Raw genomic sequence first — 25454 nt, forward strand, 5'->3', positions numbered from 1 at the left:
TTAATACAAAGAAATCATTACAAATCAGTGTTTAATAAATACTAATTTGCTCTGTAAACTAATAAAAAGTACATTTTTGCAAATATGGCAAAAGAGATGGTTGCTAACTATAACTAGTGGAGGATTGTTCTCAGAAATAAGTTATTTTTACATTTAACTCAGCTTATAGTTGTTATTTTGTTTTTTGTTTTTTTAAGCAAGCTACTACTTTTTATAGTTGTCTTTTTTTTTAAGACAGGGTCTCTCTACATAGCCCTGGATATCCTGGAACTCACTATGTTGAACAGGCTGGCCTCAACTTCCCAGAGATCCTCCTGCCTCTGCCTCCCAAGTACTGGGATTAAAGGCATTGTGCTACCATACCCAGATTACTTTTTGTAATCTTTTGATCTTGCTGAAGAAGACATAGAAGCAGTCTCAAAATGGCTTTCTTTTTTATTTTAAAAAATAATTTTAGGTTTATAGTGTAGAATTTTTGTGTTCCCATACCATTACCAATGTGCATATAACCAATGTAAAAATTACCTAAAGCAAGAAGTTAGCATTAGAATAGTGTTTTGGGGGCTGGAGAGGTGGTTAAAGAAGTTAAGAGGAGGGACCTGGAGAGATGACTCAGCGCTTAAGAGCACTGACTGCTCTTCTAGGGAACCTGGGTTCAATTCCCAGAACCCACATGGCAGCTCTGTAACCCACATGTTACTGTCTATAACCCCAATATCTGACACCCTCACATAGGCATACATGCAGGCAAAACACCAAAGCATACAAAATAGACATAAATGAATTTTTTAAAAGAAGTTAAGAACAGGTACTACTCTTACAGTGGACCCAAGCTTAGTTCACGGCACTCACATCAGTTGGCTCAGAACACCTATGACCAGCTCCATGGCATTCAGCACCCTCTTCTAGCTTCTGAGGGCACTGGACTCATGTGCATAACTCCGCCACCACACCACACCCAGGCAAACACATAAAATAAAGAGATTAGATTTTAATGCATGAATATATTTTATAAACGGCAGAAGAAAACTTGAAATTACTTGATCTTTTGTGGTTTAAGAATAATACTTGAATATAGTCTTATGCATGAAAATGCATAGGATGATATTTCTCTGGTTCTAATGTAATTGTTTTCAAGGTGAAGATGTTCTAGAGCAGAGTCCTCATCCTCTTCAACATTACAGATTTGTTCAGGGAGAATATTCCTAAAGAAAAATACACATGTAAGTTGAAAGCACTCCAAGTAATCTAACTTTAGAATTTAGAAGTCAAGTTTTTCAGGTTGTTTTGTTTCTTAAAATGAAGTTAGGCAGGACATGGTGACTCACATTGTAATTCAGTACTCAGAAGCCTAATCAGGGATGCAGTGAGTTTAAAGACAGGCATCACTACTCAACTGAGTCCAGGCCCTCCTGGTCTAGAGTAATGCCAGATCTCAAAAGGAGAAGAAAGACAATAGAGGTAGATCATTAGAGCTACACAACTGTAAGAAATGATGAGTGCTCTAATGGAGTGTAGCCACAACCTGCAAAGTGAGGAAGTTCTTCCTAATTGTTGCTTTAAAACAGGAACTCCAATTATTGTAGCTGTGTAGCCAAGGCTGGCTTTTAACTACTGTTGCCTTCACCTCTCGATTGCTTGAATTACAAGCATGAGCCACTGAACTTGGCTCCATACTGTTCCAGATTAATCTTCTAGTTACCCATGCTGCCTAGACAAGCATAATGATCAAACATGTAGATACATTTTTCCCCAAAATGGAGGAAGTTGAGTTCTAACAAATTTATTCAGAGTTTACCTTCATAAAACTCTATATTCAAGCAATTATTGTACTCTTCAGATCACTCTATGTACCTGGAGGTTGTAGTTTAGTGTATTTAGTGCTTCACAGCCTTAAATGAGTCTGTCTCCAAGGCTCCACATATTGTGTAGTAATTTTCTACTTAATACTATGTAAACTTGCAAAATTAACACAAAACTGGAAATCATTATGATTTCTTCACATAGTTATTATTCCATTTTAGCAATAATTAACATGGCCAATTTTGTTTAGATCTAATATTTAGCGCCAGTTTTTGTCTTCAACATAAATCTAAAAGTTCATATTATGGGTATTTAATTTTTCAACCAAAATTTAAATTGACACTAGAAAAATAGAAAATTTACCGAATCTTATTGTTGTTCAGCCTCAGAAAATTCAGTGCTTTCATATCTCGTATTCCAGGTGGTATGGATTTTAAGTCATTGTGATCCAGAAATAATTCTCTCAGAGAATGATATGCCCCATAGAAGGAGACTAGGTCCACACCATCATCAGCAAGTCTGTTAAATGACAGGTACAAGTACTCCAGGCCTGGTTCCATATGCCCAAACACATAGCCAGGGATCCGTTCAATCTGGTTCCCAATTAGTACTAGGTGCAATAGAGACTTGGGTAGATAGGAGGGGACATGGTAAAGCTTGTTATAGGACAGGTCGATGGATTCAAGATTTCTGCAATAAAGGAAAAGTGAACAGAAAAAGGAAATTTAGGAGACTGACTGGCCATCCTGATGATTCTAAACAGAAGCAAATTTTATGCCAGCCTGGGTCTGTCTGGCCCCCAAGCTCATATTCTTACCAGCATCCACATTGTTCTTTAGCTAGGGATGTGCTTTAGAGTTCAGGTGGAAAAACTCAGATCCTTAGGGAAATGGGGAAACTAAGTTCAAATTGTTGACTCAAATGAAATCCAGGAGTCTTTGTTTCTAGTAATGTTATTCCCTGATTTGTGGTGGGGGTAGGGGTTGCCTACACTTTTGTTATTTGTTTTATGATCTGGCATGTCAGGGACTTGGGTTGAGATAAAGCAATTAGAGTGAAGTAGAGGAATGTAGAAGTGTCCATGCACTGGGAAGTGCTGAGAATGTGGTGAGCTCCCTACTTAGTTTCAGAAGCTTCCCCTGAGTCTACAAGGGCTTCTGCCCAGCACTTTTCACCCAGTAAAGATCACTCTATTCACAAAGGTCTTCATTATTCTTCATTTGGGTCCAAAGCCTCTTTCATCTCTGTGAACTACCCATTTCCCAGGCTGGTCATCTTGGGAGCATATCCTTGTATAAACATTCAGCCTATGTTTGAACATATCCATTGGACATGATATAAGAAGGGCCTTATTTATTCCTTCTTTGCTAAAGACTACAAATAGGTTGTTGATTCCTGTCTAGAAGGTAGATTTTATTTTGTACTTCTACTGTCAAACAACGCCTTCTTAAGATAGAGAAATGGTTTGGACCAAAGAAGAAAGCAATATGGTGTAGGAAGAAAAGCCTGGACTCTGCAGTTTGGCATTTCCATCCATTAATGAAGAAAAAGTGTGTCAGTGCTTTCTTTGTACAGAAGATTATGCCATTTAAACTGACAACCTGTGAGGTAGGCATTGATTGTTAAGAATCAACCCCCATTTCTTACTAGTTTAGCACTTAGCACATCCACAGGAATTAGTGGTCATAGTATCACTTATGTAATAAATGGTTTGGGATCTCATGTAATAAATGGTTTGGGATCTCAGTGAATTGGGTAAATTTTGGAATTAAGAGTAATAGTTCCATGGGGAAGGATGCTAAGGAAGTTAAACTGTGGAAGATTACTTACTCTTGATTTATCCATGCTAAAGGAGCAATCCGACTTTCTTCTATTTTATTATAACGTAATACAATCATATTGATCTTTCTGGTATGATTGAAACAAATTTCAGTTATTTCTTCAATCTGATTATTTTCTAGATATAATTCCTATAAGTAAAAGAAAATATTATTTTTCTCCTATGTTCAGTGATAACCAATTTCACAAAAACTAAAATAGACTATTCTCGTTAGTATTGCTTAAAGTCTTATTTCTTTTTCAAGTGAGTTCATACTTTTAAGATGTCAAATTTTATAGCTAGCAAAATAAGTTCTGCCTATCATGATTATGGTTAAATCATAATTAAATCAATTTAGTTTGTGTTTTTGCATCTGCCTATTTGAGTGTGTGTGTACATACACATGCTTTCAAAGCATGTGGAGGACAAAGGTCGGTATCAGGTATCTCCCTCAGTAACTCTCCACCTTAGTATTTGAGACAAGGTGTCTTACTGAGTCTAGGGATCACTGATTCAGCTAGACCAGCTGGACTAGTGGGTTCCAGAGATCCCTCTGTCTCCCCATTCTGTGATAAGAAGATAGGTATGTTTATGTTGTGTGCATAAGTATATGTAGATAGACAGGTGTGGAAATCAGAAGACAACTTGTAGGTTATCAGTTATCTCCACAATATAGGTCTCAGGGATAAAACTCAGGTTGTCAAGCTTTGCATCAGCTGGATCACCAGTAAGGTCATCTCTCTGCTCCCTAAAATTCTGGATCTTTAGAAAGTAATTTAGCTATCTGATTTTGCTGACAAAGAATGAGCATGTCAAGGATAGGTTGAGGAGTGTTTGTATCTTAATAATTTAGATGAGGGCTGGAATATGCTTTTGATCCCCAGTACCATATAAAGCAAAGCATGGAGGTAGTACGTGCCTATAATCTCATCATTTGGGAGGTAGAAGCAGGAAGAGCAAAAGCCAGACTATGGTGATAATTTCATGTTTAAAGCGGTGCATGCCTTTAATCCCAACACTCAGGAGGCAGAGGCGGGCAGATCTCTGTAAGTTGGAGGCCAGCCTGGTCTACAGAGGTAGTTCTAGGACAGGCTGCAAATCTACAGAGAAACCCTGTCTCAAAAAAAACAAAGAAAAAAAGAAAGAAAAGAAAATGCCTCCTTAAGATCAGGCTAGAGGCAAGCCTGTAAGGCATTTTCCTAATTAGAGATCAATGAGAGAGGACCCAGCCCATTGTCAGCAATGCCATCCCTGGTCTGGTGGTCCTAGATTCTACAAGAAAGCAGGCTGAGCAAGCCATGGGGAGCAAGTCAGTAAGTAGCATCCTCCATGGCCTGTGCATCAGCTCCTGCCTCTAGGGTCCTGCCCTGCTTAAGTTCCTGTCCTGACTTCCTTTAATGATGGACTGTACTTGGCAGTGTAAGCCAAATATACCCTTCCCTCCCCAAGTTGCTTTGGTTGTGGTGTTTTGTCCCAGCAATAGAAACCCTATGTAGAACAGGGGTGAAGTAGTTAAACTTGCTGGTTCTGGTTTGTTATAATTTATTATGTCTTCCCCACCAAGAGCTGTCATTGCCATTTTTTCATTTTATCGGGTGCATCTAATGCTCAGATGATAGTGAATTCTGCATATAGCATTAGAACACTATCGAGTTTAATATATATTACAGTAGTCTAAATATATTACAGTAGTCTAAGATATTTGGTTTGGAGCCATCAATATAGCTTAGTAGGTAATAAGTGCTTGCCACACAAGCCTAACAACCTGAACTTGAGCCCAACAATCCATGGTGGAAGAGAGAAATCCAACTCCCAAATGTGCTCTGACTTTCATGTGCACATTGTGATGTGTGTGTATGTGTACTCATGCATGTTTCTGTCTCTCTCACATACACACTAACAACAATAATAATAATAATTGATAAGTATTTTTAAAAATCCGTGGTTTAGGGGTTCCTTTGCTGATGCAATAAGCAAATCCAACCAAAATAAGACCAGGTTTAGTAAACAGAGCAAAGCAGAGTGAAGCAACTCCCAGGTAACTCAGGAAGGCAAGAGAGAGATCACATGGCAGGTCTGGTGACCAGGTCTTAAATACACTGTAGGCATGGTCTTGACCAGCTCTGGGGGAGGAACTCACCCTTGGAGGGCTTTCTGAGGGTGAGGGTCTGGAATGGGAGGGGTGAGACTGGATCGGAGATTTCCAGCAACAATAATAATAATTAAAGGATATATTTGTGTTGTATATTACTATAGTGTGCAATACATTTAAAACATTAGAAGTTCAGTGTAGTGGCACACACCTACAATTCCAGCACTCAGGAGGATCATGATTTCTAGGCCAGCCTGAACTACATAATGAGATCCTGTCTCAGAAAGCAAACAAAACAGAAATTAGAAAAAAGATATCAGTACCTCAATAGAAGCAGGAAGACCTTGTGGTATGATTCTAAATTTGTTTTTTCCCAGACGAAGGTATGATAGACTCTTCAAAGATTTGAAAGCTAAAGGATTGACATTGATTTCACTGAGATTGTTTCCTTCCAGTTCTAAGGTGACAAGTTGATTTAAGTCTAGAAAAATAAAATTATCCAAATATTAGAAAAACTTTAAAAGCATACAGTTTGGGTTGATGATGTAGCTAGCACAGTGGCAGAGCACTTGCCTGAACCTGGGCTGGAGCCTCAGCACTACACAAAGAAGAAACAAAAAGAGAAAAAGAAACCATTTGGAAAAAAAATCAATATATTTGGAGATTTCTAATTCCTTTATCTTTGTTTCCCCCATAAATTTTTTTCCTGAGTATTTTATACATGATTTCTGCACAATTCTACCAGGACAAGAGTCATAGGTTGGGGGGAAATATTTCAGGTATTGAAGGGTAAAATATGTATAAGGAGCAGAAACAAGGAAGAACAGAAAGTAGACAGAGAGTAAGGATCATCTCTAGAGGCCATGTTCCCAATAAGGGAGTTAGAAATATAAGTAGTGTTCCCAGCACTCAGGAGGCAGAGGCAAGCAGATCTCTGTAAGTTTGAGGCCAGCCAGGTCTACATAAGAATGTTCCAGGACAGCCAGAGCTACATAGTTAGATGCTATCTCAGAAAAGAAAGAAGAGGAGGGGGAGGAGAAATATGTCAAAGCTATAAATTCCCATCATAGTGACTCATTTACTGGCACAGGGTGAAGCCAAATGAAAGGTGTTTTTGTTTTATTTAAAAAGATTATCAGAATTCTCCGTGTGTTCAGACTGAACAACCAAGGAACTACCTTTATACAGACAATTTTTTCCCTACAGTATTTCTACTGACCTCAGGAGTGGTATCATCTAGGTCATATAGTATGCACCCCTCAACAGTGACATACCCAGGTGCCTCTCAGTCAGAAGTTCATGTTGTAGACAGGGCTCCTCGAAAATAGGATATTTTCCCTGTGCAGCTTAGGCCTATTCTGTGCAACAGTCCCATGAAAAGTAGAAATAAACACCTGAAGCTTTTAAGAGAATGCAGTGTGCTTGGGAGTGGTGTGGAAGTGATAGTCTCTTATGGACACAAAGATTTAGATAGAGTTAAGAGGCACTTCAGGTTGAAACAGCCAAGTGAGCATATGCAGATAAAAGGCCTGTTTGAGCTTGCTGGGATGGAGGCCTCACCCTGAGGTGAGCTATGTGCAGCAGGGTAAAATTGTTGTTCAGGAGTGCCATTGTGACCTTGATGTAAGTCTGGCTCTCATTCTCTACATAACCAAGTGCAGAACTGAAGATGCTATGACAAAAGCCACATAAGAACAGATTACTTGCCAGCAGTGGTGGGCGCCTTTAATCCCAGCACTTGGGAGGCAGAGGCAGGGGGATCTCTGTGAGTTCAAGACCAGCCTGGTCTACAAGACCTAGTTCCAGGCAGCCTCCAAAGCTACAAAGGGACCCTGTCTCAAAAAAACAGAGAGAGAGAGAAAAAAAAAGAACAGATTACTCTGGTGGTAGTATTTAGGATCAACTAAGGATTGGATTTCAGGAAGCAGGGACAACAGCCAGGAAACTATCCATAGTGATGTTTCTTTGTATCTTATTTCCAAAATTAAAGGTACAGAGGATACGGTATTTCTCTAATATGTAGGTTGAGATCTTTGGGTTTTTTTTGTTTTTGTTTGTTTGTTGTTTTGTTTTGTTTTGTTTGCAGTGAACTTCAGAACTTTGTTGTGCAGGACAGGGCCACACTTCTGCCTGCCTACCCCCAAACTTTTAAGTTGTAATTGCTGTGAGATCCTGGTGACCCCCTTCATGATCTCCATTGGAGTTTGAAGAGATAATACCCAAAAAAGGTCAACGTTTCCTTCCTTAAACATGGGCAGTATTATTTACAGTTTACCTTTACACAGGAGGTGAAAACCACACTGGAATTTATCACTAAGCTAACTTAATATTGCCTTCTTCAATGTCTTTGCTACATATTTTTACTATTCTGGCAACTTCTTGTCATTAATTTCTTGGTGTATACCATGTCTTCATCCTTCTTTGGAACTTTTGTATCTTTCTTGGCACCCCCAGTTACTCTTGGCTTAGGCTCACTGTCCAAAGTGGCTACAGTTTTTCTGAATCCCAAACACCTGACATCTGAATCTCCAGAGATGCCTTTCTCTTTCTGAGTCTTTACCAAGATTTCTACACCCGTCGCACTTGTTTTCTCTTCTGCTGCATGAGGCTGGGGAACCTCACTCTGTCCTCCAGACCTCAAGCATGTCTTTTTCCCACTGACTTTGCCCCTGGATGTAGACGTCTTGGCTCCATCATCTGTGTTCTGCAGCTCTGTCTCCTGGGAGGTCTTCATGATCTTCTCAGTTTTCTTTATCCTAACCTTCTCTGCAGATGCACCAACCTTGGATCTTGGCTGTTTTTCATTGGTTTTCTTTCGGTTTCTGGAAGGCAGAGGCATTTTCTGGTTTGGATGGGCTGAGTTTTCTACTTGGGCTTCCTTTTCTTCCAGGATGTTGCTAATCTGCTCTTCCACTGGTTCAGTTTTGTTTGACATAATTCTCAGCTGTTTCATCTTCACAGGCTCAGGTGAAATGTGCCCCTAGCTGAAAGCAGTCTTCTGTTTCTTAGGTGCAGGTTTCTCATATGTTGGTTCTTGCTTAAGAGACACAGAACAGAGCTCCTTGGTTCTTGAAATGCTTCCTTTTCTTGCAGACTTCCTCTTGGGGGGCAGGTAAGTATTGCTTTTGCTTTGTGATTCTGCAGAATCTCTGGTATCCACCACCATTTCCAAGGTTGTTTCCACAATGTCCTCTTTAGAGGCCCTTAGCACTCTCCTTAGGTTGAGAGCTTAAAGTATAGACATTCTCCATTGAAAAGTGGAGAGGAGAAGTAATTATATCACATCCTGTGAAACAAGTTCACAATGCTTTGTATTCCTGTCTGTGCTGTTTTCTTTTTATGAGTGGAGGGAGTGGGTACAAGACAGGGTTTCTCTGTGTGTAGCTCTGGCTGTTCTGGAACTCTTTAGACCAGGCTGGTCTTGAACTTACAGAGATCTGCCCACCTTTGCCTCCTGAGTGCTGGGATTAAAGGCATGCACCACTGTCCATCTGGGCTTCTCTCTCTCTCTCTCTCTCTCTCTCTCTCTCTCTCTCTCTCTCTCTCTCTCTCTCACATCCTGCCTATAGTTCCTACAGCATGTAGAATTATCTCTTTCACATGCCTTTTTCCTCCTAGTTTTCCATTTCTCTGCATCTGTCATTGGTGAGCAGGGAAGGATGACTAAAGAATGGTGCTTTTTAGAGGCAACACACAGAAAGGCTGTGTCACAGCCCTGGGTGAGATCATGTTCAGGCTCACCTGCTAGCTGTTATCCACAGCAGCAGAACTCACCAGAAGCAAGGGAGCTCAGCAGTTGCCTCAGCCAAGGAATATCCAGCATCTCAGGGGCCAAAACACAGCAGGACTAAGAACCCAGGCACCCAGTAATATGGGGAGACATATTACATGAGAGGGCAGAAGAGATCATCTTTTCTGGCTACCAGTATAAAAATGATGCTTCCTCTATTCTTAGTGCATAGAGATAAGAGAGAAGATGGCTAGTCCATTCAGGAGTACAAATCAATGCTCTGGAAATACAGCATATTTGTTTAAGAGGGAAAAGTGTGCTGAGAAGCTATTCCAGGGAAATATGAGGGAAAAAACTTCAAAACAGAAAGTATATAGTTAAGACATGGTGGTTCATGACTGTAAATCTAGCACCCGGAAAGCTGAGGCAGAAAGATTGTAAATTCACAGGCACCCTATACTACATAGTGAGATGCTGCCTCAGAAAGAAAAATCAGTTGTTTATAGTTTAGTAGGGTATCATTTTAATAGCAGAACTAGAAATGTAATTATATGCTTGTTCTCAGTTCCGTGTCCCTTTCAGTCTAACAGAACACTTAGAAATTAAAGTTTCCAGTGTCCTTTCCATATGACAAAGCCCATCAAAATCTGTGCTTATTAATGTTTTTCATGTGCACATTCAAATCCATCTGGAAACGGAATGTTTCCATAACTATGCAATCCTCACATTTGGCAATTCTCATAATTACTGTTCCTTCTCATCAATGGAAGTTTTTTTTTTTTTTTTTTTTTTTTCCTGTGAAGTTTTTTGGAAGTTAACAGAAATAATACTTGGATTGCTTATTCATTTATGTGCACTCCTTTTCAATATTGCTTAATAACTGTGTTTCAACTCAAGTTAGCAGAAAGTGTTGGACACTATACTTCCAAAGCAGTGCTAGCTGGTTATGAAAATGAAAAAGAAAATCAGGCAGTCCTATCTTAAGGGAATTCACAAGTTAGTCAGATGTGTTGGGATTTCCACAAGTGACACTGCTGTGCAACTGCAGTTTGATAACTGTAGCTCCTGTCACTAGAGAAGGAACAGGAGCCTGCTCCCGCATGTTTAAACATCTTCACCGAATTGGCTATCAGAAAGCCGAGCTGTAGCAACAGCTTCGCGTCATACATCATGGGGTATGGCTCCAGAACAGAGCTGCCACGGCTGCTGCTGTGAGATTTCTTGCCCCCACTGTATAACAGCACCTCCGTCTCACACATAGTGCACACTTGTTCCTTTACACAGAATTTCCATACACTTGGATTGAGGCTCCAGCATACAGGAGATTAAGTGGCATTGCTTATGGGTACAGTGAGTCACCCAAATAGCGTGGTTCTCAGGGAGCATTGGTACAGTTCCTCAGATATTAAGGGCTTATAGTGAGTCACTGTACTGTGAGTGACGAACACCTGGCCTCATTATGAAAATGTTTTATTTAAGATTAAAGCAGGTTTTTGTTTATTTTAAAGACAGCAAGACATTGAAAAGGCAATGGAAGGCATATTTCTTGGGTAAGTGATTAATGTTAGTTTATCAACTTAATGGTGAAGTAACCTAAAATTTTCTAGTTGTGCATTTGGCAGTACTGTAAATCAATTTCTATAGGATAACACAAGAATGATTATAAAAATATATATCATTTAAAAACAGTTGATCAAGGGAAATGGCTCAGAAGGTAAAGTGCCTGCTGTTCAAGCATAAGGACCAGAGTTCAGATCCCTAGCACTCTGGTAAAAGCTATAATCCCAGTCCTAGGAGGCAGAAACAGATGGATCCTATGGACTGACTGGCCAGCCAATCTAGTCAATCATCCAAGTTCAGTAAGTGACCTTGTCTCCCAAAAAAAAAAAAAAAAAAAAAAAAAAAAAAAGCAGAAAATGATAGAGGAAAACAGCTGACATCATTTACCTCTGGTCTGCAAAGCATGCGCGCGCGCGCATACACACACACACACACACACACACGATTTAAATACCTGATAAACTTTCTTCATCAACAACCTGGAGATTGTTATCGTTTATTTTAAGTTCTTCTAGTGTAGATGGTAATTCTGAAGGAATGTGTACCAAATTATTTCCATCCATGTTCAGACGCATCAACTTCTTCAAAGACTTAAAAAACAAATCTTAAAATTACCATTTTTTTTTTCAGTCACAGCTATTTCACACTATTTCCCATATAATGGTCAGTCCTATTTTATGAGGCCAGAGGTTTTACCTTCTTAGCAGTGAACAAGTTTCATTAACTGCATGCAGTAATTTGAACCTGTTGTGAATGCTAATAATTAATTTTAATGTATTTATAAAGTTTACTTTCCTGTTCATACGAATACTTATGCTAGAAAAATTATTGTAAAATAATGTTACTCAGGTGGGCAGAGAGAGGGAGAGGATCTGGAAGAACTTAGAGGGGAGGAATATGATCAAAATATATTTAAATTTAAAAATTGTTTTAAGTTACAAAAATATAAAAAATTTCAAAAACCCAAACAGCTGACTATCTATACAGTATGTTTCTACATTACTAATTGTGTGCTCATTGCAGGCATATCCTGCACCACCAAAAGTGGAGAACTGAAGTGGATGGGTATTTCTGAAGCCTTGTGGAATGATTGCTTTCTCCAGGCTTCACAGGAATCATTTCTAAGTTTTACCAGGACAGAAAATCCCCAAATCAAGAAGCAGATAATCTATGACATTTTTCTTTTACTCAATTATAGGATAGATATTGGCCCTCTATGCCAGCTGTTGTTTGGTCAGAAGGATGGAGACTTTGAAGTAGGCACTGGGAGATCCCGCATCTGCCTGCCTAGACTCCAGAGAACTAGGACAGAATCCAGGAGGCCAGTCATTTGTTTCAAGGGCAGATTGAGGGCCCAGACTGTTATCTAAAGGGGGAAAAATTAACTGTGCTTTACATATGACTTCAACACACATAATTTATGTACTCTCGTTTATGCATACCAACCTTTCTCCTCTTGCTTCTATTTGTGTTTCCCTGAAATTCCCTATTCTAGATAAGTATTTTCTCCCTTTTCAAAAGAAAATGGTCAGTGAAATCTATTTTCGTCAAAGGTTTCCCTTGTACATTTGCTGCCCTTTCTCTTTCGCTCCCCCTCCTAATCTGTCTCATGCTAATCTTCATTGAGCTCATTCCACCACATTCTGTCTACTGTGCAAAAGTAAAAAAGCTTCACTTTCCTGTCCTGACTGTTTTAATAGAGACTCTAAATATGCTCTCCTTCATTACTGGACAGTTCTTCACACGCCTAGAGACCATACTTCAGTGAACTTTCACCTCCTGGGGAGAAACTATTCTTTAAATTCAAAACATTAGTTATGTCTGATCTTATTGTTGCTACTCCTCTCACAACATTAACATATGTAAAGCAACAAACTATAAGCAAAAGAAAACTTGACTATAATTTAAGGACATCAGAGAAGAAACAATGTAGAAAAAATTAACACTAAAAACCTTTCTGCTTATATTTCTCTTCCCCACCTCCAACCAAAGCCAGTAGGAGTCATCTTGTTACATACTAAAGTAAGTGTGTACCTTGAATGCTTTTCGACCTATGCCAGAAGAAGTGATATTATTTCTGCTCAGATCAAGCCTTTCCAAATTTGGTAATCCATTAAATGCTTCATCCGGAATGGAAATGATTGAATTCCCTAGGATGTACAATAAATAGTTGTATTAGAAACATGTGCATATATAGACATATATATATACATATAGAGAGAGAGAGTCGTGTGTGTGTGTGTGTGGGTGTGTGTGTATGTCTCTGTCCACAGGAATATTGAGAGAGCTTTATATGGAAAGTAATATTCAGAACAAGGACAGGAAATACATAAGCAGATATATACTTGGAAAAATAACAAGATTAGGTTGAGATAACTTAACAACTTAACAGCAAAAGTGTGCTTTGGTCAGGACCATATGTTTCGGATGAAGCTACTTAAAATAACTACAATAATCTGTTGGAGAGGGCTAGTAGCATTGTGCATTCACAGAAAAGGTGTTTCTCTGAGGGTAAACAAAAACTGTTTCCTTCAGTTTACTCTTTCACTAACTGAGTTTCTGTATAAGGCAGAGGATACCTGCCATATAGGCCACAGGAGAACGCTTAGCCAGGTATTTGAACCCTTTAAATGATTTTACATGAAAACCTATTCTCACTGGCAGGGTCCTATTGCAGACTCCGCCCCTGCACATATGTCTTAGATACACCCAGACTCCCTCACCTCTGCACCCTAAGGGCACTATAAGCCAGACACTCGGGCAAATGAGATCGTAATACTTCACCACTCAGAACTTTCCCTGGTAGCCTGATAGAGACATGGGCAAAAAGCCTGGTCACTACATTCTCATTGGAATGGCTAAAGGAAAGGAAACAGCTGGTAAAGCAATCACTGAGACTGCGGTAATGGGACAGCCACCTTAGAAAGTGCTGGGTAGTTTCTTACATGTGTGTGGCAATTTCTCTCAGCCCATTGTGCTGTCTTTACGAGTAGTAAGAAATGAAGGTATAGGTCCCTACAAACATCTGTATATGGATGTCTTAGCAGCTACAGACAAAATTGTCTTCAGCTGGAGAAAAAAAAAATCACACATTCTCTAGCTGATTTATACAATAGGGCACCGCTCAGCAATAAAAGAAAATTAACTAGTGGTTTTTAAAGCACTAGAAATCTAACATCAAGACTGCTTACTGTGTGATTCTGTTTAATGAAACTCAAAAATAAAATCAAACACAGAAAAAAAAGTCATTTTTTTTTATAGTGGCCACAAGTGGAAGAGATGGAGATATGAGGAATTTGTGGAAATGCTCTTTATCTGAACTCTGGTAATATTCACATTTTTAAAAACTTACAGAACTCTACATTATAAATAAAGCTTTATGATATAGACAAAGTGTACCCGATCAAAGTGATTATTAAATGTTCCTTGGGAAATCACCATTTGGTTAGTTTGCTCTAAATCTAACTGACCATTCTTCACTGTGTACCCATCTCTTCTGCACAGTTGATCTGTATGAAGACAATACAATTAGTTCCCCTATTGAATTAAAGCAATATTCATAGGGCACTAAAATTCTTCATTTATAGCTGAACACAAAATAAATTATCTCTTACCTGCCAGCTCTAGACTTGTTACTTCTGGAGCTGTTATTGGTGGGATCTGGGTGAAGGCTGCATGAATGCAGCTGATGGTCCTGTAGGACAGGACACAGCTTCTGGGCAGGCGTGGCCTGCCTCTTGGGGTAGCAGGCATTAACCTGGGCGGCATTCGGAACACATCTCCTCTTATGGCATCCTCGTCTTCCTCTTCCTCTTCCTCTTCCCTCTCTCCTCCCCTCTCAGTGTCTTCCTCGTCCTCTTCCTCCCCTTGTCCATGGTAGAGTGGTTGATGTGCTGATCGCTCTTCCACCTCAGGCCTCAGCTTCCCCTCTGCTCTTTCCTCATCACCGTGAAGCTCAGTAGGCCCAGAGGCTTCTTTCTTGTGATCCATATGTTCTTTAATTTTTTCCTCATCACCCTCAGATTGATGAGCTTCTTTTATGACTACTTGGTTCATTTCCATCTGAGGAGGTGGCACTTGCTTGTGAAGTATGTTAATGGATTCTCTTTGTTCTGAAGAATCACCAGAAAATTCAGTTTTATCATTTAGTGTTCTACCACTGATTAGAGAATAGGAGGCTACTGATCACAGAAGGATGAAGTAACAGGGGTAAGTTGATGATATTAATAAATGGAAAAAGTCATAATGAAAATGAGGTTAATAAATATTATTCCCTCTACTTGACTCCTATGTAAAGATTAAATGAAGTTGAAGTTTTTCCTTAAAGTTAACTAACTTTATTTCTCTTTTTGTAGGACTTGCTATAGATACATGATTTTTGTGTCTGTGAACTTTAGTACTATTTTTTGCATTAAATAATGTAATACTTGTTTTCACTAGAATATGATGTTTATCAGTAAACTAAAAAGGGAATAATAGGCGATGTTGGCAAATTCCTTTAATCCCAACACTTGGGAGGGAGAGGCAGACAGATATCTTGAGTTTGAGGTCAATCTGTTCTACCAGGTTAGTTAGAGGACATCCAGGCCTACCCAGAGAAACCCTGTCTTGAAAAAAAACAACAACAACAACAACAAAAAAAAAGAGGGAATAATATTGCCACATTATACAAAATAGAAGACTGTTTTATTGTGAGGCTTTGGTGTCATTAGTTAGTATACCATTATAATAGAAACTGCTCTGTAGCTCTTTGACAGAGTAGAGAAGATATAGTCTACATTTAGTCTCACTTTAAGTGAAGAGTTCTAAAAGTGAAGAGTTCTAAAGAGAAATGAGTTCATAGTGCATAGATTTTCTTCTATCAAAATGTATAAATATAATTATCTATTTTTTAATTGATATATAAGCTATTCCCAGAAGAAACACAAAAATAAAAAAATACAATTATTTGAACTCCCTCTGTAGACCAGAGATCCACCTGCCTCTGCCTCCAAAGTACTGTGATTGAAGGGATGTGTCACAACCATCTGGATTCAGTATTTTTTTTTTTCTTTCCATCCATAGCAAAGTATGCAGAAGAAGAGGGGGAAATTAGTAAATGGAAGCTAAATATATCACATTTAAACTTTTAAAATCCTTTCTGTGTCCAAGTTTACTTATCTAAAATAACTACATCTCAAGAAGACTCCAAATCCTTTGAAAAATATCTAATAATTTCAGAATCTTATCTATAATCATCTTGTATTTTACTTCAAGGAGACAGTTTCAGTGAGCACACCTTCTAACATTTTTAAAAAACTATAATGCTTTGGATCAAGCTTGATGGTGCATGTCTTTAATCCCAGCACTTGTGTGGCAGAAACAGAGGCAGGGGAATGTCTGTGAGGCCCAGCTACACAGTGAGAACCTGTCTCAAAAGCACGGTGCCTTAGTGAAGTGACTGACAGTGTGAAGCACAGAACAGTTTCTAAGGGTTCTGAAGTTTCCCCCAGCAGGAGGCTTTTAGATGTCCTCTGGTCGTCTGTGCAGGGTGCGGAGAGCAATCTGCCTTGATATTGACACAAGAAAATGTCCCTATCTGTACCTGTCAAATGATTTAACATCTGTTTATTTTCATAAGTCACTAGCTAAGCTTTCTTCCAGGTGGCCTAAGCCAACCTCCAGGGGGCACCCCCATTTGTTCAGGAACAAGTCTCGTTTGAGAACAGGTCAGCAAGCATCCACTGAAATCCATGGAAGTGCCACCCAAGAAAACAAGTCCCAGTCCACACCTGTGTGTTTTGCTGGGATTCCTCAGACCACTGTTGATTTCCTTGCTGCCTGTGGGCTGATGGATGGGAGAGCCAGGAGGGTTGAAGCTTTGTATGCTATGATTATAAGTCACTGCTTGTTCTCATGATAGTGATTAGTATATTCCTGACAAGCTTGATCAATAGGATGGTTAATTAATAATTAATAGGATGATGCATATACAAACAGACTGAAGTAAAACTCTGAACTAGTTACTAAGTCAGGGTTTATTGTAGGGATTCTGTCACTGTCTGTCTAAAGCCTTATAAGATTAACACATGAAACAGAACTAGGACGACTTGAGTCAGTCTGAGAGTTGGAACTATAGAGCCATAATCTCTCTTTGTACCCTAAATACATTTTCCTAGAAATTTCTGTTTACTGACACTGAGCTGCATTTTAAGTACCTTTATGACTACATTTATAATGTTATACCTTAGTATAATGATACAATAAAAACAAATATAAGTTAAAGACTAAATTATCTGTGGTACTTTGTTTTATATTGTATACCAGCATCAGAGCAGATGGGGCAGCATTCTCCTTCTGGTTTAATGGTATAGGGGCACGCCTTGGGGTGGCACACAGTTTCATCACAAAGTACTCTTCCATTTGAGCAGAGGCAGGTGCTGCAGGGCTCAGGAGACCAGACAGCTTTGTTGTACATGATCATGCCCTTTACAAAGCAGTGTCCTTTCTTTCCTAGAAAAAAAGAGAACACACTGATTGGTAGCTTGATTGACTGACTGACTCACTGAGTGACTCACTGAGATAGGGTCTCTCTATTACATAGTCCTTGTTGCTCTAGAACTCACTGTGTAGACCAGGCTAACCTCAGACTCACAAGAGAACCACCTGCCTCTGCTCACTGAGTGCTAGGATTAAAAGAGTATGCCACCATGCCTAGCAGGAACATATACTTAACTGTCTTCAGTGATTATCAGAATCCACGAATGGACAGAAACACAATGCAAAGTCAAAATTATATAACCACCTGAGAATAGAGCTCTGTATGCACCCATGTACAGATAATTGCCCATAGTGCTTTTCCATTGGCTATCCTTTATGCTACTGAGTGACTTCTTCCTCGTAACTTGACTTTGAATTGACTGTCTATCTTATATCTGTCAAGAAAAGCTAAGTTTTGTCAGGGGACAAACAGCATTCAAAACCCAAGCATTTGGGCTAGAGAGAATGGCTCAGAGTTTAAGAGCACTAGCTATTCTCCTAAAGGTTCTGAGTTCAATTCCCAAAACTATCTGTAGTGAGATCTGACACCCCCTTCTGAACTGCAGACATATATGTAGATAGAACACTACATAATAAATAAATAAATCTTAAAAAAACAAAAAACAAAAACCCAAGCATTTGTCATTTCCTTAAAAAGGTACAATCTTGACATACCGGAACTCAGCTTGTTGGTGCTGTGTTTTCTGTTTTAGTGTAAGCTAGTGCCTTGTAGCTGTTCTAGTCCCGATGAAGGAGGCTGAGGCAGGAGGATTTTGTGATCTAGGAGTTTAAGACAGGGTGGGCAATATAATGAAACTCCCCATCTCAAAAAAGTAAATTAACCAGCCTGGTCTACGGAGCAAGTTCCAGGACAAGCTCCAAAGCTGCACAGAGAAATCCTGTCTTGAAAAGGAAAAAAGGAAAAAAGGAAGGAAGGAAGGAAGGAAGGAAGGAAGGAAGGAAGGAAGGAAAAGTAAATTGTACCTACATATGAGAACATATGGTAATTTTTGTTTCTGAATCTGAATTACCTCAGTATAATAACTTTTTTTAAGATTTTTATTTTTTATGTGGGTACGTGTTTTCCCTGCATGTATGTATTGCATCATAGGAATGTAATGCCCTCAAAAGTCAGAAAAAAGGCATCCCCTGAGGCTTTTAATTACTGACTGTTGTTCACCTCTTGGGTGCTGGGGACTGAACATGGTTCTTCCATAAGAGCAGCAAGGGATCTTAACCACTGAGCTCTCTCTTCAGCCACATTATAGTATTGTTGAGATCCATCTATTTTCTCTCATGTTAATTTTCATTTTTGTATGTGTGTTTATATAATGCATATGTAGGGGAGTATTGGTCTAGGTTATGAAATGGGGAGGTAATGTAAAATGGAGCATAAGAGAGGACACCGGGAGTGGGGTGGGAGAGAAAAGGTGAGGAGGATCAGCCTAAGTCTGTTTGAAACCTAATACTTTGTGTGCTTATTTTTATCTATGTGTCTGACTATAGCATTGTGCATGTGAGTACAGTGCCTGTGGAAACCAGAATAAAATATAGGATCCCCAGAAGTAGAATTATGGGTAGTTGTAAGCCACCCAATAGAGATGCTGGGAACCAAACTCCAGTCCTCTGCCAGAGCAGTATGGGCTCTTAACACTGAGCCATCTCTCCAGTCCCTAAATATTTTTAAATAAATGATACTCTTCATAAAAAATAAGGTTTCCCAGACAGTAAATAAAGGAGAAAATTGTTGACATCTTAGGGTTATCCTCTGACTTTTACATATGTGCTCTATGTGACATGTGGCACCCACACACACACATATCTAGCACACATAAATAATAAATAAAAATATAAACAAGTAAATTTTAAAATAAAATGTTAAGTAAATTTGGGTGCTTTTCATATCCTTTCATAACTGAGGTGATATCTTTATTGTTCTTAACACTATGGATACACTTGTCATTTATAGTTTTAGCAAATATAGCCTAATTTTCCTTTTTTCATATAATTTTGTTTCTGTTAACTTCATGAAAGAATAAAACTAGCAGCTTTGAAACAGGGTATGAAATACTGGCTACAGATTATATGGTGGGGTTTTTTTGTCTTTTCCAAGTTTTATTTAATCATAACATATTTACATATATACAGATATAAAGTATATGTATTTATATATGTGTGTATCTATATATATACATTTACATATATACCGCTATATATAAATATACATCTACTCTTTTCTAACTTAGAAAGTTGTTAATCACTAAATGCTAGTTTCAAAAAAATAATTACTTGAAATCTTTGGCAGAATTTGCAGTCTTTTCAGCCTTTAAAAAGTCAGTATCCTAGCACTCAGGAGGCAGAGGCAGGTGGATCTCTGTGAGTTCAAGGGCTACCTGGTCTACAGAGCAAGTTCTAGAATAGCCAGAGCTGTTACACAGAGAAACTCTGTCTTGAAAAAACAAATTACAAAAAGGCCAGTATTCTGTATAAAATAAATTCAGTGGCTTTTGTTCCATTTTTACTTAGCAAAACTTTGTTTTGAAAATATTAACTAGCCCTGTGTCAAAATCATTTGATAGGCTTCTTCTCTAGATGATGTCATAGTAACTGAAAGGCATTTCACTAATTGATACATATATTGTTTGTATTATATGATCACTTGCACCCATGTGATAATTATAGTTTTATAGTGCAAAATAAGGTTTGCCAGTAATTTTGTATAAGTATGTTCCCTGAATACTTCTTATTTTATATGCATTGGTGTCTCACCTGTCTATGTGTCTGTGTGAGGGTGTCAAATCCCCTGGACCCAGAGCCACAGATAGTTGTGAACTGTGATGTGGGTGCTGGTAATTTAATCTTGGGGTACTCTGGAAGAACAGCCAATGCTCCCAACTGCTGAGCCATGTCTCCAGCCTCCTTGAATACTTTTTAGTTACTTTAAAGTTTGTTTATATATCAAGAGGCAGTACAAATCTTAAAATTTTTTCCCTTTGGAGAGTTCCATTCAGACATTCTCTTACCTGGTAACACATTGTAACTTGATTCTGCTCCAGGAGAACTTAGAAGGGATTCTAAGTTTTCCTCCACGCTGTAATCAGAGTTGGCAGTGAGTAGCCTTGCTTCTGGTGCAGCAGCTGTTTGCTGAATTTCAGGCTGCCTGTTGGCTGTGTGGTTTAGTGAGGAACTTTTCCTGAGTCTTCTCTGATGTACCCTCCTCCTTTGCTTCCTAGTACTTTGTTCACAATCGGTTTGGAAAATGATAAGCAGAATGAGACAAAACAAAACTGCATGTTTCATGTTTGATCTTTTTTTCACCAACAAACTTCTAAAAGGAAACAAAATTTCAAGTTAGTGGTGACTACATTTTTACTTCAGGAAGTTGACCTAGTTGTCTTATTGTAGCAGCAGGGAGGCTTTGAAGAGTAGCACCTAAGTGATGTGTGGTCTGAGTCACCCTGCGGTAGTGCTGTCACGTCAGATTCTGGTACATCTGTATCTCTAGGTCAGGTCTGAGCCAAGGATTTCTATAAAGGGCCAAATAGTAAATGCCTAACCATTTATGGATTATTTGTTTTTTGTTCTAAGTATTTAGTTCTGCTGTTTTAATCTAGAATCTGCCATAGCTGTTCCAGTAAGATGGAAATAGTCTACAGCAGCTGTTTTGGTAAGAGTTCACCATCTGAACCAGGCGTAGAAGCACACCTGTATTCGAGTGAGGGGCAGGAAGGTTGAAAGTTAGGGTCAACCTTGGAGACGAGATCCTGTCTCTGCATCAAATTGTAGCTTATGGCAGAATTTTTAAAAACATGGACAACACCCTGGATTCATTCTCTAGTTCTTTTTAAAAAGGTAGAAGACAGGCTGGTGAAATGGCTTAAAGGGTAAATGTGCTTGCTGCATAGCTTATCAATCTCACTTCCATCCTTGGGACTGGCATGGTGGGAAAGAAATGACTTCCACAAGTTGTCCTCCTATCACATGTGCTCTGTGGCATGGATGTGCATGCATGTTCACATGCACACACAGTAAATAAGTAAATATGATTTTTAAATTAAAACAAAATTTTATATAGAAGAAAATGTTTTGTGATGTGTAAAATCATATGAAATTAAAATCATATTATTTCAACATAAAGTTTCATTGGAACACAGCATGCTTATTTGTTCATGTATTGTTTGCAGCTTTGTACCACAGGCCAAGATCAAGCCTGCAAGATGTAAAATTTAGACTAAAGAGCTTAAGTTTTTATTCAAAGCTTAAAGCAATACCTCCGAATTGGGGATGACTTGTCCCCCCGGAGACATACAGCAGTATCTGACTTGTATAGACATTTTCCATCATTTAGTTGGGAGCAGCTCTACAGGTGTCCAATGTGAAGAGGCAGAGGGTACCACCAATCATCCTACAGGATACAGTCTTCCACAACAAAGAGTTAGCTGAGCAAAATATTGGTAGTGCTGAAGGGGAGCAGCCCTGATAGAGAAATTGTTCCTCTAGGTTTTAACTGAAGTGTTATTATAGGCAAAACAAGCTGCATTTTAATTGGGTAGAGTCAAAAGAGTGGGAAATTAGTTGTTTTCATATGATAACCTCCTTCTTAAAGTTTTCTCATAACTCCAGACTTACATTTTGTTTTATCTCTTTCCAATTCTAGTACATACGCATGTTAGGAAAGAATAACCCAGATGCATTATCTTTGTTTGATTATCTGGCGTGAAGCAGTAATATTGATATCAAGTATGTAGCATATGTATTCCAAAATGTTTGGTTTATGTTTCCCCTTCTGTTTGGTGTTTCCCATTTCTGAGAATTAAACTCGGCATCTTTCACATTCTAGATAATCACTCTACCACTCAGCTGCAGCTCCAGCCTCTTCTTTGCTTTGAGACAATGTGTCTTTAAGTTACCAATATGACCTCAAACTTGAAGTCCTCCTGCCTCAGACTCCTAGGTAAAAACATCCACCACAGCATTTCTGTGGTGCTCAGGTGGCTGTTGTTCCCAAGCATCCTCATGGTTCAAGTGCTGCTTCACTGCATGCAGCACACTTTGGGTCTCTGACATCATCTACGTTTCACCAAAAGAGAACTTGGTACCCCCTCCTCACTATCTGTGTTCACCCTTTGGCCAAGCTTGTCCACATGATAGCCCATAAGAGATTAAAAATAAAAAAACAGGTATACAGTTTTCTTCTGAATTCATACTTTAGCCAGTGCTTTAAAAATATATTTACATTTGTAAAAAGGTAGCTATTTTTAAAAAACCAAATGACACATAAGTGTATACAGCTGAAAAGACAAGTTATCCTAATCATAATTTATTACAATCATAGTCAGATATTTGTATCAAGGACTAACGAGTAACTATTTGGGACGACTATGTGTCGCAGCTTTTCAGCTTTCTTCTTATGATCCCAGACTAATCCTCACTATCATTTGACTGGGTGGGCCTAGCACTGTTCTGATAGTGATGTGTTCAGCAAACAAAATGTGGTATTTGAGCCATGATTTACCAGCCCCAGATTCAGCCTATCTTTCATGACTCTTCTTTATTTAAAAAAAAAAAAAAAAAGATGTATTTATTATGTATACAGTGTTCTGTCTGCATGTATCCCTACTGGCTAGAAGAGGGCACTAGATCATTATAGATGGTTGTAAGCCATTGTGTAGCTGCTGGGAATTGAACTCAGGACCTCTAGAAAATAAGCTAGTGTTATTAACCACTGAGCCATCTCTCCAGTATGCCCATATATATTTAAACATATATCATATATAAATTAAATATTTATATTTAAACATAAATGGGAACAGTCTATATTATAATTACACTCCAACCTTTCATCCAGTCAGTAAGAAATTCTGAGCATGTGGGTACACATGTCAGTATGTTCAAAAACAGTCTATTTAGCCTGTTTTCATCTTGTGAGTTACTTAACACATTTGATATCTGATAGGTTAGCATTTCTGTTTTTTAGTTTCTTTAAAACTTGTTCCATTACAGTCTAGGCTGTTCTTCGCCTTTCTGTGTAGCTGAAGTTACCCTTGAACTCCTTCCACATCCTTCTGCCTCTCCACCCCATATGTTGGTGTTACTGGCCACTCAGAAACATTCTCAGTCACACATCTTCTGGAAGCATTTTTACATTCTTAATTTTATTTTTAAGTTTACAAATAATGTATTAGTGGAGTCTCTGTTTTGGCCTTTTATGTTGCTTGGCACTGGTAAGTTAGTCTGGTCAGGGTCTATTAATCAGTGTGAAAGCTGTGTTATGGGCGTGTACAGCTTCAGGCTTGTCTTACTTTCCTGGTTCTTTCATTACTAGATTGAGGCTTCTTTCTGTATCTCGACTAGTGCTCCAGTCAGAGCTACTTTGTCTAATTGTCTAACATTGATGTAGCTACTTCCTTTCGGTAATGTACACTTGGCATTTTTGTACCATTTCACTTTTAGCCTTTCCATAGTGTATTTTTCATATGATCTTTGAATTTTAATGCAGTCTGACAATCTTTATATTTGATAGGAACATGAAACCCATTTATACTTAATGTTATACTTTTCCCTCTTTCTGAGCAATGCAAGAGCCAGATCCACTTTAGTCCCATTTACTTTGTGTTTTTCTGAAATAAGAGCTGTTTTCATCAAATATTTAAATTCTCTGTATATGTTAAAAATAGTGCATCTATAGATTATGATGAAAAGATTATTTTTCAGGCTGGCAGGATGGCTCAGTGAGTAAAAGTGTTTGACATCAAGCCTGATAACACGAGTTTGATCCCAGGAACTGACGTGGGAAGGTGAGCACTGATTTCCCCAAGCGTTCTCTGACCTTCACACATGCACCACTGCACAAACCCAATAAACAACAAATAAAGAAGATTGCTGTCATTCCTCTCTATCAAAAATAATTTAGATCAGACTTTTTGACCCTCTTATCAAGATTTAGGCCCAGATTATTCTTTTGTGGCCTGTGTGCTGTAGGGTATTTAACAGGATTCCTGTCCTCTTTCACTAGCATGATCTTCGGTTATGACAAGCAAGACTACTTCTGGACATTACCAAATGACATGCTCCCCATCTGAGAGCCATTTCTTCAGATTCCCCACACACTTCTTCTCATCCTTTCCCATGTCTCCAGACCTTTATTCAGATTTTCCTTGTCATTCAAAAAGTGTCACGTACTAATCCATCCTGTGCAGTTCTATTGAAGACTAACTCTTTTTTTTTTTTTAACTGAAAATACTTTTGTACTCCCGTAATTTTGAAAGTACATGTTTGCTGGATAGGTTTTTAGATTGATAGTGGTTAACATTTTTAAGATACCATTCCTATCTTTTTGTTTGTATTGATTCTACGTTTTCTTTTGAAACAAGGTCTCATGTAGCCCAGACTGGCCTCAAACTTACTATATAATCATGGTTGATCTTGACTTTCTAGTCCTTTTGCCTACACTTCCCATGAGATCCCAAGAGTAACCACCATGGCTTCCTTTGTCGGTTCAATTGAGAAGTCATGACTCAATCAAACTACTTCCTTAAAAATAGCTTTTTTTTTTTTTTTTTTGACCATTTTTTTGGATGTTCTCTTTGACCTTCAGATGTTTCTTCTAAGACATGTAGAAGGTATGGTTCTCTTAATTCTGTTATATTTGGAATTCATGATACATTTTGAATGCATACTGTGTTTGTTTGTTTATTCAAGAATAGGTTTCTGTGTGTAGCCATGGCTGTCCTAGAACTCACTCTGTAGTCCAGGCTGGCCTGGAACTCACAGAGGTCTGCCTGCCTCTGCTTCCTGGGTGCTGGGAATAAAGGCGTGTGCCACCACTGCCCAGCTTAGTGCTAACTTTTGTTGTTGTTGTTGTTGCTGTTGTTTTAAACTGTCATCTCTTTATGCTTTAGTACTTTACTCTTTTAAGAACTAGTCATTTT

The 25454-nt window shown here is 38.6% G+C and overlaps 2 protein-coding genes across 3 annotated transcripts in view; one reads left to right on the forward strand and one right to left on the reverse strand.

Moving 5' to 3' along the window:
* Positions 1–25454, forward strand: part of Cenpp (centromere protein P) — a 174696-nt gene that overhangs the window by 109762 nt on the left and 39480 nt on the right. The gene's annotated exons all lie outside the window — the stretch shown is intronic.
* Positions 977–20858, reverse strand: Ecm2 (extracellular matrix protein 2). 2 transcript variants are annotated; one of them, XM_051194304.1, is made up of 9 exons: positions 20547–20858; positions 17308–17496; positions 14619–15185; positions 13039–13154; positions 11459–11594; positions 6038–6195; positions 3634–3773; positions 2167–2493; positions 977–1205 (listed from the first exon to the last, which is right to left on the reverse strand). In XM_051194304.1, the coding sequence occupies exons 1-9, from the start codon at positions 20821–20823 to the stop codon at positions 1037–1039; spliced, it is 2079 nt and encodes a 692-aa protein (XP_051050261.1). In that variant the 5' UTR covers positions 20824–20858; the 3' UTR covers positions 977–1036. The 2 variants fall into 2 exon arrangements, with proteins under 2 accessions (XP_051050261.1, XP_051050262.1); XM_051194305.1 differs by having other exon boundaries at positions 14619–15116; positions 20547–20857.

The sequence above is a fragment of the Phodopus roborovskii genome, unplaced genomic scaffold, assembly GCF_943737965.1.
Source record: "Phodopus roborovskii unplaced genomic scaffold, PHOROB, whole genome shotgun sequence".
Classification (NCBI taxonomy): Eukaryota; Metazoa; Chordata; class Mammalia; order Rodentia; family Cricetidae; genus Phodopus; species Phodopus roborovskii.